At 40.1% G+C, this 13,744-nt stretch overlaps 1 protein-coding gene across 12 annotated transcripts; it reads right to left on the bottom strand.

Moving 5' to 3' along the window:
• Positions 1–290: 290 nt before the first annotated feature.
• LOC116214279 (thioredoxin-like fold domain-containing protein MRL7 homolog, chloroplastic) lies at positions 291–6,317 on the bottom strand. 12 transcript variants are annotated; one of them, XR_004158261.1, is made up of 9 exons: positions 6,053–6,316; positions 4,713–5,007; positions 3,706–4,145; positions 2,896–3,203; positions 2,104–2,197; positions 1,553–1,664; positions 1,350–1,464; positions 1,207–1,274; positions 291–577 (listed from the first exon to the last, which is right to left on the bottom strand). XR_004158261.1 is itself a non-coding variant. In XM_031549668.1 (9 exons), exons 4-8 carry the CDS (start codon positions 4,075–4,077, stop codon positions 1,355–1,357), a joined length of 996 nt encoding a protein of 331 aa, XP_031405528.1. In that variant the 5' UTR covers positions 4,078–4,145; positions 4,713–5,007; positions 5,729–5,800; positions 6,053–6,316; the 3' UTR covers positions 754–1,274; positions 1,350–1,354. The 12 variants fall into 12 exon arrangements, 10 of the variants coding, with proteins under 10 accessions (XP_031405528.1, XP_031405530.1, XP_031405531.1 ...); XR_004158262.1 differs by having other exon boundaries at positions 1,207–1,258; XM_031549668.1 differs by lacking the exon at positions 291–577 and adding an exon at positions 5,729–5,800 and having other exon boundaries at positions 754–1,274.
• Between the last annotated feature and the right edge of the window lie 7,427 nt (positions 6,318–13,744).

Genomic DNA, 13,744 nt, shown 5'->3' with positions numbered 1-13,744 from the left:
TTCTACATACAGTTATGCCAAATGGACTCATTTGCCAATTGGAATGAGCTGAGGACACTCATTTGGCAATTGCAACTGTATTTTAACAAATGAGTTTCAGATTCCATCAGTTATACCATTTGTACTTTTACATTTGCCAAACTCATTTGGCAATGGCAACTGTATTTTCCTCAACTTCATCTTATACTGGAGGTAATAGGACTCATTTGGCATAATGGACTCTTATGCATAATAATTTGGAATTTTCACAACTGTACTTTTTACAACTAGAAGTAGTTGAGGAAGCTCACTTAGGCAATTGCAAAATCAGATTCTCAATTTCGGTTTAGGGTTACAATAAGATTGTATCACTACCGCACTCTTCTGAACGGTCTCAACATATAGAAGCCAGCTCACTATCGCGCTCTTCCGCAGATTTGATCTCCCTGTGGTGTGGTCGGATCTAGTCTCTCAGTTCAGTCTTATAGCTTTCAATAGAGAAGGGCAACTTCCTTGCTGGGCTCATTGGCTTTTGCTCGGCAACTTCCTTGCTGGGCTCGTTGGCTTGAGCTTTGCAAGCAAAGGCTGAGCTCAAGCTCTAGGAGATAAAAATAATTTAACACTGAATTCCAAGTTCTGGTAATTAGCTTGAATTTGTTCATTTACTCACTCACCAAGCGATTTACTCAAAATGCACTTATTAACTTGATATTCAGATATTTTACTACAAATTGAAGTATTTTACATTAATTGTATCATCCAATGATTCTAAAGTGATTGTAACCTCACCTTGCCTTTATCAGTTAACAAATCAAAGTTTAAGAACAGGGTCAAACATACCAAAGAATCCAATATTTTTCACAGAACAATATTAATTATAAGTACTACCCGATATTCTGGTCAACTTGCATATAGCCCCAATTTATTCGACTTTCCCTTGTTCCCAGCCCCAACCTCCGCTCCACAATACAACCAGTATCAGTTTACAATAAGATGGCCATATATCTTGTCAAATATATCCTCCAAACAAATCTCTCCTTGCATCTTCCCTCGCCCGTTTTGACATGAATCTCTTCCCATAAGCAACTTACTATACATGAGATGATTTCAGATACCAAAAAAACCAAATAGGAAAGTATCTGACTCAGAGTCTATTTCTTCACCATGCTTAACCTTCCATGTGGTCTACCTTACAGGAAAGCTGGTACGGAGTAAGAAAAGACTAACCTTTTGTTATTTCACCATATGTCAATTTTGTGAAGCTCATGCGTCCTCCAAACTGCAAGGGCACATCTCTGTAACAACTTTATCAGAGTAATCCAGTTGGAGAAACTTTGTTCTCTTAACGATTGGATTTGGCCTGCTCTTACCAGAATTAGAATTTGTAAGCAGGGTTTAGAGCTGTATCCTTGACCCATGAAGGCTTCTTCGCATTATAATAGAAGTGCGCGATCATCTGAATCAACTCATCGGCAGTTCGGAACTCTGTAAGAACATCAATATAATTGTAGTTAATGTGTGAGACATATCCAATCATCTGAGTGACCCAAGGTGAGTGAAAGTCGGATCACACCTTTCTCCCGGTATAAGATTTTGTTTCCTCGTAAGAACAGAACTTGTGGGCAATTTTTAACTTTAAGAGCATATGCCAAATCTCTCTCAATGTTAATGTCTATTTTTATAGCCTGTGACAGAAAGTTTCCAAAGGAAATTAGTGTAATAGAACAGACATTCTCAACATCCAAGCACTGGAACTTGGGGGGGGAGGGGGGAGGGCGGGAAGATCCCTGACATGATGAATTTGAAGTTCAACATGCACTTCAGGAATACTCTTAAAATTCAATTCCCATTAATCAAGCCAATTGAATTACTCTTCATTGAAAGAGCATGCTTCATATAAAGAAAGAAAGTATATGGGGTTGCCAACATGTCTGCAAAAATTGATGAGCAGTCTGCCAAACAAATTTAAGAATGAATCAATTTCTTTGACAGCATTTTGTTATCAAAGATACTTCAAATATAAATATAAATATAAATAAATAAGAAGAGAATCACTGGATTTACATATCACATGATAGTCAATGAGAATATAATCTAAAAAGAGACTTCAAAGAGTTGAGTTACCCGAGGGGGTAGTCGATCTTTACACTTCCAGTAAACTTTAATAGCACTCTCAAGTTCCTTCAAAGCTTTCCAATTCTCTGAAGCCCTTAAAAACCTCAGAAGTAAAGCGCAAAGTTACTAAGAACTGTGACTAAGGAAAACCGAAATGCAGCAAACTTGGAACAAATTGCATGCTCCCCGAAAATGCCCAATCATGTCCAAAACCAATATGCTGCTGCCTTAATGTCAACTCTCACTGCTGACTATTCTCCTCTTCTAAGTACATGATGAAAATGTAATATAACAGGACATTCCTTAAACCAGCAGGACATGGCATCGTATTGTCACCTCTCTGTGTTTTATGGGATCCAAACTTTAAATGTAAGGTATTAGTGTTGCGTTTGGTTTCAAAGTAAGATTTTAAAATCAGTATAAATGAGGCCCACCTTTTGACTTTGTATGAGTTATTTTGTTTTGTTGTAGAAAAAAAGTGATATAAATGAGGCCCACTCTTTGACTTTGTATGGGTTATTTTGTATTGTTATGGATAGAATTAAGTTAAAGTTGTGATTTTAAAATCACATTTGCAAACCAAACAAGCCATAGGTCTTTGGAAGTTTGATAAAATTAAGAGGTTATCACTTTGATTTATTCGATGAAAACAATATATGATGATGATGAGTGTGCTCCAGGATTTATGCCACTAAAGAGGACATCAGAGTTCACACAATATGATCATAATTAGCGATCCAAGTACATGGAAAAATCTCCTAGGTGTTTACACCAAAAGGCTTCTCATGCTTTGAGCTTTACCTGTTGTATCTCTCAAACACAAGGACAATCAATGGGCTTGGATGGAAAGCGAAGCTCTCCCATTCCAGACAATTGATCTCCTTAACCCAACTATCCTCTACTTCTCCTTCCCAGTCAATCTCAGCACCGCCTTCCCCAACGACATTCCTGATAGGGTGTTGCTCAAAATACTCTGATGCTCTTATTCCCCAACCCACGTCAGCATCAACGGGCCAACTCATACTTTCCTCCTCAACTACAAACTCTTTCTCTCTTTCATCATCATTTTCATCACCGTCACAATCATCATCGTCATCTTCAGCTCTTCCCTGCATATATTGATTGCTGTATTAAATTCAGTCGACAGTGAATATGAGATCCTTGCTAGTTCAGTGCATCATTTTCTTCAGACAACTATAAGGGGCCTAAGCGAGCCAAAATCAGCGATACAGCAAAAAATTGAGCGAAAATAGAATGCTTGCCAAATCACCGCTACCATTAAACCTATCCCCACCATCCAAATTTTGGTTTTCCCAGGATGATACCTTCAACTACTTTCAATATTTGACAGAAAAAAAGAAAAACCCTATTATTTTGGATCTATTCTGAAGTGCATGACAATACATTTGTACTTAATTTCACCAAGCATGACTTCATATCTATTTGAAATCTACCCAAGTCGTGAAACCGAGGTAGAAATCTAGTTTTCCCAGCCGACCTAATGCCACCATCTCACCTAAGTGCACAACCACAGGAAAAGGCTATCACACCATCACCACCAACATCACATAAAAGAATATATTTTTTGAGACTGTGAAAGCTATTACTGACCTTCCTGTTTTTTAGAATTGCATCTTCCTTGTAATTCTCAAAAACCTCCGGGCTCTGCTTCCGAATCGATGCAAATGTTTGATCGAGGGAGTCCCTGACAAAGTCTTCCACAGCAGCAGCTTCGCTCCTGCGACCCCTTCGAGCCTTCCTCGGCTTTGTCATTCGAAGAGTTCTCGGCTCTGCAAGGTCGTCACCTTCAATAGGCTCATCAGCATTCGGTGCTGCTTCAGAAGAAGATTTAGTGCAGGCAGCAGCAGCACGGCTTGGAAGAAGTCTCGAGCTGTGTCGGGTGAGCTTTGGGTGGTGCAGACAGATCTGGGACAAAGGAAGTGGCGCAGGGATATACTTTGGTGTGAAAGCTTGGAGGAACATTTTCCTCCCAGCTCAGCTGTGTCTCCCAATCTCAACTCTTTCAGCTGTGTGGACCGTGGTTGAGGTTTCTGCAACCAAACAACAAAGTATTTATACAAATGGACACCTTTCACTATTAGAGTGTGAAACACTAGAATTTTCCAAGGAATCAGAGACCCCAAATATTACTACCGCCTTATGTGGACATGATTATCCAATTGAAATAAAATCCCGATGCTCGATGCAATGCAATCTATGTTCAGTTACATACCGCTAAGCATGTTCACTGAAACTTCCAGCTGAATAAACACTGCCAAGGCACTTCAGATCAAGCTTCTACATAGAAACGGTGGCAACAAAGCTTCGAAAATATTTCTACACAATTTCTATACAATCAAAAATCCTCCTAGAACTAAAAATAAGCTCGAAATTCATTCGTAACATCGTCCCGTAAAAAATGTCCATGGAAACACACACAAAATTCGGCCAAAAACTTAGCACTAGCCAATGTATATCAGATTCAAACATATATCAGCAATAAGGTGAGCTAATTTGGATATGCGACCTGTAACAAAAAGCAACCATCAAGCAGTACCAATTCAGCCATCATTCACATTCGTCCATCTAATTCAAGAGTCTATAATCCGATTCCCCACCTCTGTGAGAGTGCAATAGACTCCGTGAACTGAGACAGCAGAGTTAGACCATGAAGCTCATGGAGGAGGAGGAGGAGGAGAAGATAAAGGAGCTCAACATCAGAGGTGTCACTTGGGTTAGCTCAAGGATTCTGATGCATAGACAGTGAAGAGTCGATCACTGGTTGAGAAGAGAGAAGAGGAGGCCGTCAATATGGGGAGGAGAATGTTCGCCGGCAAGGTGGAGGCCAGTGACTGGTGAACCACCGGGGACATCACCAGCAAGGTGAAGGTGGATGAGGAGTGAGGGCAGTGCCTGCAGCAGTCAAACTCGAGCGTTGCAGTCGACCAACTTAGGAAAATGGACATCTACTCACAAATAAATATCTCTTTTCTAGATATTCAAGAATTTATTATCTCTTCAGACCTCTTGCGATATTATCTTTTAATCAGATACTAGTGGATGGAACAAACCTTGCCCATTTACGTTCCCTTCCCTATCCCTTACTAGGCTCATGAACCTCCTTTATAACCTAGTAGGCAGCTAGCAAGACAAACAAATAGAACGAGCTCAACTGGATGTGAAAACGAATCAGCCCCAGCACAGCAGTGAAATATACTGGAAAACCGACTTTAATTACATTTACTTCAGGAAATAATAGCAAGACACCATCAACAAACATGGATAAGTAGAAGCAACAAAAGGAAAGCATGATGCTGAGATAAAACTCATTTTCTAGGTCAAAGAAAATACAGTCACCCATACTCACTCAAGAACAGATCAGCCACAGACCCAAAAGAGCAGCAGCACCAACAGTGGAGATGCGCAGGACTTTGGGTTTGTTTTTCGTCGGTGACATTTTGGGGTCTTTTTGTTGCAGGTATGGAAGACCTAATAAATAATCCGTGCACACTAACAGCTCATCCCGTTCAGGTCATGACACATGGAATTTCGTATTTTGTGTCAAATAAGATGGGAGCGAGGAATTTGGAATCCGCTCAGAAAAGATAAATGCAGCAACAGGTAGCAAAGAAACCTGGCTTAGTAATTTCATCATACACCTGGCATACGTCTCCCTAGCCCCCCTCTAGAAACCCACTTGGCCACTCTGTGTGTACAAATTCCCCCCATTTATACACAGATAATCAAAGAGAATACGAGTTAGTCCAACTCAATATGAACACAGAACTGAAATGACAAGAATATTTACTACACAAGAAAGGAAACAGAAAGTAAGAGAGTAACAACAAGAACTGGAGAACCATATAAGTTTCATTGCAGCGGTAATCGCCAAATTCAAACCCAAAACATGGGAAAACAAAAAAAGACTGAGCTTTAATACTAGGCAGTAGAATCAAACCTTGCAAACAAGAGAGAAGGGTTGGAGGCTGGGAAGTAGACCAGCGGCGTCGCCCTGACAAACGAGCTGATAGGGAGAGAGGGAGGAGGGGCTGGAATGAAGAGCCAGAGAATGACAAGGAGGAGGAGGAGCAACGTTGATCGGAGTGGTGGGGAGTAGGAAGAAGCGTCGCCGGAGTGACGCTCGCAAAGTCCAGTGTGATGGAGGGAGTGATGGCTATGACTTTTGCCGCGAGCCCTGTCCAGTAACGGATAATAATGCAAAGGATGGCCCAACGTTTTCAATTTAATAAATTAAGTGAAAAATATATGATATAGTACAACATTTTACATTTGCGTTAATTTTATCATAATATTTTAAAATTACAATATATAATAGGTCGTTTAAGGTGTAGTGTTAATTGTTCAAATTTTCCGTGAAAATTAAACGGAAGGTTAATGTGACATTCATGAATAAATAGTGGACTCAAAATAACATATATTTTAACCCGCCCACACCATCAATATAATGAAAAAAATCACATATAAAACTTATTGCAGTTCATATAGTGAACAAAGAATGAAAAATTGTTAGAAAGAAAATGGTAGCCGATACCTATCAAATAAGATGCAAACCTTAATTTGTTTTCTTCTATGGGACAAAAAAGGAAGAAGTGTGAACAGAGAGAGTGAAAGCTCATGGGAGAAGTGGGGGAAGAAGGGTAAAGCGCTGAACTGAAGAGAAATTTAAGGCTGCAATAAGGCAGGTTAAGTGTGAAAAGGCGGGAATGAGATTCGGGTATTGATGGTGGGGCAATTAGGTGGGTGAAAGGACACCGGGCAGATCAGAATATGAGTTATTTTACATGTGGTAAGAGTTTGGGCCGACTATTCATCCATATGTGCACCATACCAACCTTCCGTTTACTTTTCATGGAAAATTTGATGTCATATCATAATTGATCTAACACCTTAAACTTTGTACTGTATAGTGTAATTTTAAAAGGTTGTGATAAAATTGATACAAAATCAAAAGATTGTTCTATGACTTATATTTTTCTCATAAATTAAATATTTTCCCCAATGTTTCAATTATATTGCAAAAAGAAGTATGATGTCAAAAACTTGCTAAAAAAATTGATATTTTCCCTCTTCATCGAATTATTATGCCTTATATGCTTGAAAATCATATAAAATCTTAACTGTTTATACCCAAATTTATCTTTTAACTATAAAATCTCAAATTTTCATTTTGTTCCCTCACTTATCATTATGTCACCCTCATTAATGGTTTTTGTTGATCTAGACGATAATGGAACCTACGTGGCAAACATAACCAAATGTGGCTTCTTTTATATTATCCATAAAATCACCAACTTTTAATTTTTTGTTAGATCTACCAATTTTAAGAGATCTTTGGGAAAGGAAGTGAGAGTAAATGAAGGAAAACGTGAGGATAATTGTCTTCCTTGTCTTGGGAGTAATTAGTAAGGAAGACGGAAGGAATGAGTGAAAGGGGGTAGTTTAGTGCAATAGTTTGATAATATTTCATAAGGTGCAATAGTTGGATAATATTTCATAAGGTGCAATAGTTGGATAATATTACATAAGGGAGTTAAGTATAAGATAGTGGGTCATTGTTGAGCTTTTCTCTCCTACGTTGAAAGCTTCTCTCTCTACTCTTCCCTTTGTTGGAAGCTTCTTCTTATTCTCCTTCTCCTCCTCCTTCTTCTACTCCTCTTCACCTAAGATGCTTCAACTGATCTGCACCATCAACCTACAGCATTAAAAGAAGGAGCATTAAGTCTGCGCACTCAAACCTGCAACAATCAACACGAGAAAGATTTTCTAGTCTGCACATTTAATCCGCAACAACAATCACAAGAAAGATCACCAACTCTGCAGTACAAAATCTGCAACATTTAATACACCTAATTGTCTCCTCTTTACTTCTCTCAGCTCTCCAACAATTGGCAACGATCAATCCAATCATCTTTACTACCATACCAACATCTTTACTACCACACCATCAAACAGGGAAACAAACAAAAACAAAAACTATACCCATCAACCATTCTCAAACCTCCCCTGCAACCGCAAGACACCCCACTACTAATGGATCATACGAATCTTGAAACCTCCCTCTCTGAAATGTTATGCTCTCAAGTGTCCATGGCTCACGGCCAAGACATCCTAAACCTGTCAACCAACAAAGAGGAAACTCAAGACCAAATGCCACTAACCCTCCTCATCAAACCTTTCGGTTTTAAACCCCCACTCTCAAAAGCCATCATACCCCTTCTACTACAAGCCTGGAATACAAAGAAAGGCGTCACCATTACACCAAAAGAATACACCAATGACATTCTTCTATGCCTCTTTAGGGACAAAAGGGACATACTTTATGTTGAAAGGGACCGAGCTTGGTCGGTCCAATGGGCCCATATGATAATACCTCGCTGGGACAGAGGATTGTCTTTGGAAGAAATCAAATTTGACATTGTTTCCTTCTGGATACAAATAAAGGGCATTCCATCTGAAATGTTGTCCAAAGGAAACATCACAAAGCCAGCACAAAGAGCAAGACAGGTGCTGGAAATAGATTAGAAAGACTTAACATCACTCTCGAAGTGGTACGTCACGCCAAGGGCGCTAGTCAAGGTCTCGGTCGCAAAGCCACTATGTCCTAGGCACCTAATAAATAGGAAGAACGGCGTGGCTACATGAGTTTTCTTTAAATACGAACACCTGAAGACCTTCTACTACGATTGCGGGATTCTTGGCCACGATCAGGCCCACTGCACGTCGGAGACTCCAGCGGCTCTAGACCTGTACGACCCTTGGCTACAATTCAATGCCCAGGCAGACGTCCTACCACCGTAATTCGTCATGGACCACCCTACCATAACCCCCTCATCACCGACGTCGAGCTCGGCTACCCACACCCCAGATTTCGAAACCCTTTCCCAAACCCATCTCCGTGTCGCAATTACCCAAAATCCAGGGCAGAAAGACAGTATCGAGACATTTGCTATTGATACGACAGATGAAAATGACAAGGCGAACCTAATTACAACTACAGATGGAATGTGCTATGAATTTCTGACCATTGGAAGATTGGGAAGCCCCTCTGCCACCAAAGAAGATTTCCTTCGCAGGGCTGAACCGAACCCCAACAGGAAGAAGACGTTGAGGAAGAGAGGTAGATCGCAGGCCCTCTCAACAGACACCCTTTATTCCAAACTAGTGGAGCAACAAGCCCAGGCAAAGGCCCGATATCAAGAAGAGCCCAGCCTGTACCAAGAGCTCAGCCCACGTACGGCCAGCCCATTCCAAAACCTCAGCCTACTTGCACCTTAGCCCTACAGTTTATTCCCAGCCCATACCGAAGCGCTAGCCCACAGGAGACTCGACCTAAGCCCTTCAACTCCAGTAAGCATTTTTCTCCATCAAGCAAAGCCAACGCCATGTACACCAAGGAGATTGTAATGATATTTCCAAAGAGGAAAAGAAAATTCGAGATGACGATAGAAGATCTCCTCAAACTCTCGGAACACTACTCCAGGACCATAAACAAAATGGCAAAAACAAATAGAGAATCATGAAAAGGAGATTGGAATTTCATGCAATCAACCCCGAAGTAGGAAGCAGCCACAGTGATCATTGGCATGCAATGCTATACGACAATTACTTATGGTCGATGGAGCCCCAGCAGATAATGACTAATTATCATGAGGAGGAGATGGAACAAGAATCCAACACTTAAGACGTCCAAATGGCTGAGGAGGTGGGCCTTATCAAGCCCTTAATGTAATCTTGAGTCTACTAGCATGGAACTGTAGGGGTATAAGGGAAGAATCGAGAGCTCGAGCTCTACGTCTCCTCGTCCGGAAGCACAGTTCTAGTATAATCTTTCTCTCTGAAACCAAAGCTACCTCTAGCCATTGCAATAAAATAGCAAAGTGTTGCAACCCCGATGGCATTTTCTCAATCGACTCCTCAAATGCAGCAGATGGTTTGTGCTTTCTCTGGAATACTAAGTTTAAGGTAACAATTCTCAAATCTTCTCCATACTATATTCATGCTATTGTCGAGCATCATGTCCTGCCTACCCCTTGGATACTTACTGCAATATATGGATCACCTTACTTGCATGAAAAACCATTGTTCTGGTCTGAGCTAACTGAACTTACCAATTATATTGATCGACCTTGGCTGATAATGAGCGATTTTAATGAAATATGTGCTGCTTTTGATAAGATAAGAGGTCATAATTTTGCTTCATCTTCACGATCCTTCCTTGACACATTTCTTAACCATTCTGGTTGTATTGATCTTGGTTTCACTGGCAATCCCTTTACTTGGCAAAATAAAAGATTGGGTCTAACTTCCATAAAACAAAGACTTGATAGAGCAATTGCAAACAATGAATAGAGAACTACATTTCTAAGAGGGGGGTTTTCCACATCCCACAAATTCGTTCTGATCATAATCCTATTCTTTTAAAACTATGGATTGATTCCTTTGTCAAACCTAGACCCTTTCATTTTGAGGAAGTTTGGACCTGGGACCAAACTAGTAAGGAGATTGTTAAAAACGCTTGGAATAGAATAGTGCATGGCTCAAAGGCATACAAACTCTCTTCCAAAATTAAAATGGTAAATAAAGATCTTCGAAAATGGAACAAAGAGGTATTTGGATTTTGCGACACTAACATTGCAGGAATCATGGAAAGACTCGAGGAAATCCAAGGAAAGCAAACAACACCTGAGACCAAGGAGTAAGAAGAAAAACTCGCAGCAGAACTTGAAGAAAACCTCATCCGGAAAGATCTTATTTGGCGTTAGAAATCCAGGGAACTCTGGTTGAAAGAATGAGATAGAAACTCTAAATTCTTCAATCTCTCAATTGTCATCCGACGCAAATCTAAGCACATTGCAGCCATTAGGGACAATGTGGGGAGTGGAGACAGGATCATGAAGGAATGGGCAACTATTTTCTTAGTAACTTCCAAGAGCTCTTTAACACATCGCATCTAGTTATACTCGAATATATGAGAGGCCTCATTAACACTATCATAACAGAAGCGAAGAATGAAAGCCTAACTCAATTCCCAAACGACAGGGAAATCCTTACGGCCCTAAACGCCATCCCAAATCTCAAAGCACCAGAACCAGATGGAATTCCTTCCCTGTTCTACAAGCATTATGGAGAAACAATGGAACCACTTCTTCTATCAACAGTTAAAAACTTCTTCGAGCCACAAACTCAAGGAATGGAACAACACTTTTATCTGCCTCATATCAAAATGTCAAGGAGCCTCCACCTTCAAAGATTTCAGACCCATCAATCTATACAATGTTAGTTACAAAGTTATCTCAAAAATCATTACAAATAGACTCAAGCCACTGCTTTAGAAAATCATCTCCCCGAACCAAACCACTTTTATCGAAGGAAGATGGATAAATGAGAATGGACTACTTGCCCAAGAGATCATGTACACGATGAGAAAAATGAGGCTCACAGGAGATAGATAGGAATGAAAATTGACTTTATGAAAGCCTTTTGATAAGCTGAAATGGAGCTTTATTATCAAGATTCCGAACAAATTAGGATTCCCCCCAACATTCATATCATGGATATACCAGTGTATCTTAACATCCTTCTTCTCTGTCTTAGACCTCCTTTTCTCCAAGAATGCCAATGCAGATACAAAGAGAAATGCTAAAACCATCCTTGGAATGAGGAAACTAAAGGAAGAAGCCAAATACCTAGGTAACGAATTGTTCATCAAAAGGAGAAAGAAAGAATCCTTCCAATTCCTCATAGATAGAATTAAGAGAAAATTTGCATCATGGAAGTCAAAACCACTCTCCTGGGCAAGCAGAGCCACTCTGATCAACTCAGTTATCAACAGTACCCCAATTTACACTATGTCACTGTTCTAATTACCAAAATCCACATTAAACACTATCGACCAAGTGACAAGAAGATTCTGATGGGGGACAAGTAGGGAGGAGGGAAGCTACTATGCATCGACGAGTTTAGACACCATCTGTCAACTGAGATCAAAGGGAGGCCTGGGTTTCTAAAGAGCAGAAGACTCAAACAAAACTATGCTTTCAAAAACAGCAGGGGCACTAATAAAAATAAATGATAGCCTAGCGGACAGGGCTGTAAAGACAAAGTATGGTAACTTTCTAAACTCTTTCGAACGCCCCTCTCCCTCACCAATATGGAAAGGTCTTCAATGGTGCAAAGACACCATCCAGGTAAGTACTTGCTTCTCTATAGGTGACGATTCAACCATTCCAGCTTAGCTAGACCCGTGGATCCCAGGTAATCCCGATCATAAACCCTCCCTTAAGACAAATGTAGCTCCAAACTCAAAGCTAAAGATACGTGATCTAATGCTACTTCACCCAAAGAGATGGAACATTCCGCTACTCATAAATCTCTTCGAGCAACATACGATAAAGAACATAGTAAAGATGCACCTACCCCAAGAAGATCATGGAGGCTTAGCAATATGGACTCCAACCACATCAGGGAAGCACTTTGTCAAATCCTTCTATCTCATTGACCATCAACAAGATTCCAAAACCAGAATGGAATAGTATGGAAAGACATTTGGAATCTAAAAATTCATGAATGTTTCAAACTCCATCTCTGGAGAATAGCCACCGAAAGCCTCCCCTAGTTTAGCAAAGAGAATACACCTTGTTCTCTTTGCCAAGCCAGCTCCGATAAACTTGATCATCTCTACGTAGATTGTATCTTTTATCGTGTTGCATGGAGGGAATCACCCTGCGGTATCCAATCAAATTTTATCCAATGTACTAGTTCGAAGGATCTGATAAATTTTGTTGATTGCCCTCCGTACAATTTACTTGCAAACACTTCTGATAAAACCATGTTTTTTCTGTATGTAGCAATCACTCTTTACTAACTATGGAACTCGCGAAATGATATTTTACATGCAGGTTAAACAACATATCTCCATGAAACTATCAAAAGAATTAAGAGGTCTTTCAAGGAGCACTGCAGGAGTAGCTGCAACAACATGCAACAAAAAGAGAGCTCACGCACACCATCCCTACAAGTTGAAGCATCTCAAGAGCCCACATGACCTGACTGGGCCATTATCAGTACAAACACATCCTGGAATAGCAGCAGATCATGCCTTTCGAGAATTCTACAACATCCGAACAGCCCACCAACACTATCATGATTCCAAATCTCGAGTGAAGGCAAACCATTTCAGGCAAAAACTCGAGTAGCCCTTATTGCCCTAACCATTGCTGCAGAAAAATGATTGAAGAAGATCTGGTTATGCTGCGATGCATTGCTATTAGTAGACGCCATTTTGCACCCACAAAACTCACCATGAGAGATTATAAGCATAGTTTTAGGTATAATTGTGTCTCCCAATTTCCTTTCGGATTGGTTATACTCTTGGATCGCTAGAACGAACAAATCTCTTGCTCATGACTTGAGCCAATACGGCTCATTATCAAATTTTCACTCTCTATGTATTTTTGAAGGGTACTAGACTTATGCCTAGGCCCCAATGTAAATGTAACTACTTATTAATAAATCACATTATTTAGCAAAAAATAAATAAACAGAAAGAGAGTGAAAAACTATAGAGGTGACCCTCCAAATCCTCCCTATTTGGATAGCTCCATGATTTAAATTCAGTGAGTTTACTTTA

This window comes from Punica granatum, chromosome 7 (genome assembly GCF_007655135.1).
Source record: "Punica granatum isolate Tunisia-2019 chromosome 7, ASM765513v2, whole genome shotgun sequence".
Taxonomy (NCBI): domain Eukaryota; kingdom Viridiplantae; phylum Streptophyta; class Magnoliopsida; order Myrtales; family Lythraceae; genus Punica; species Punica granatum.
Note: the sequence above shows the minus strand (reverse complement) of the source record. Positions and strands in the feature narration are given on the sequence as shown.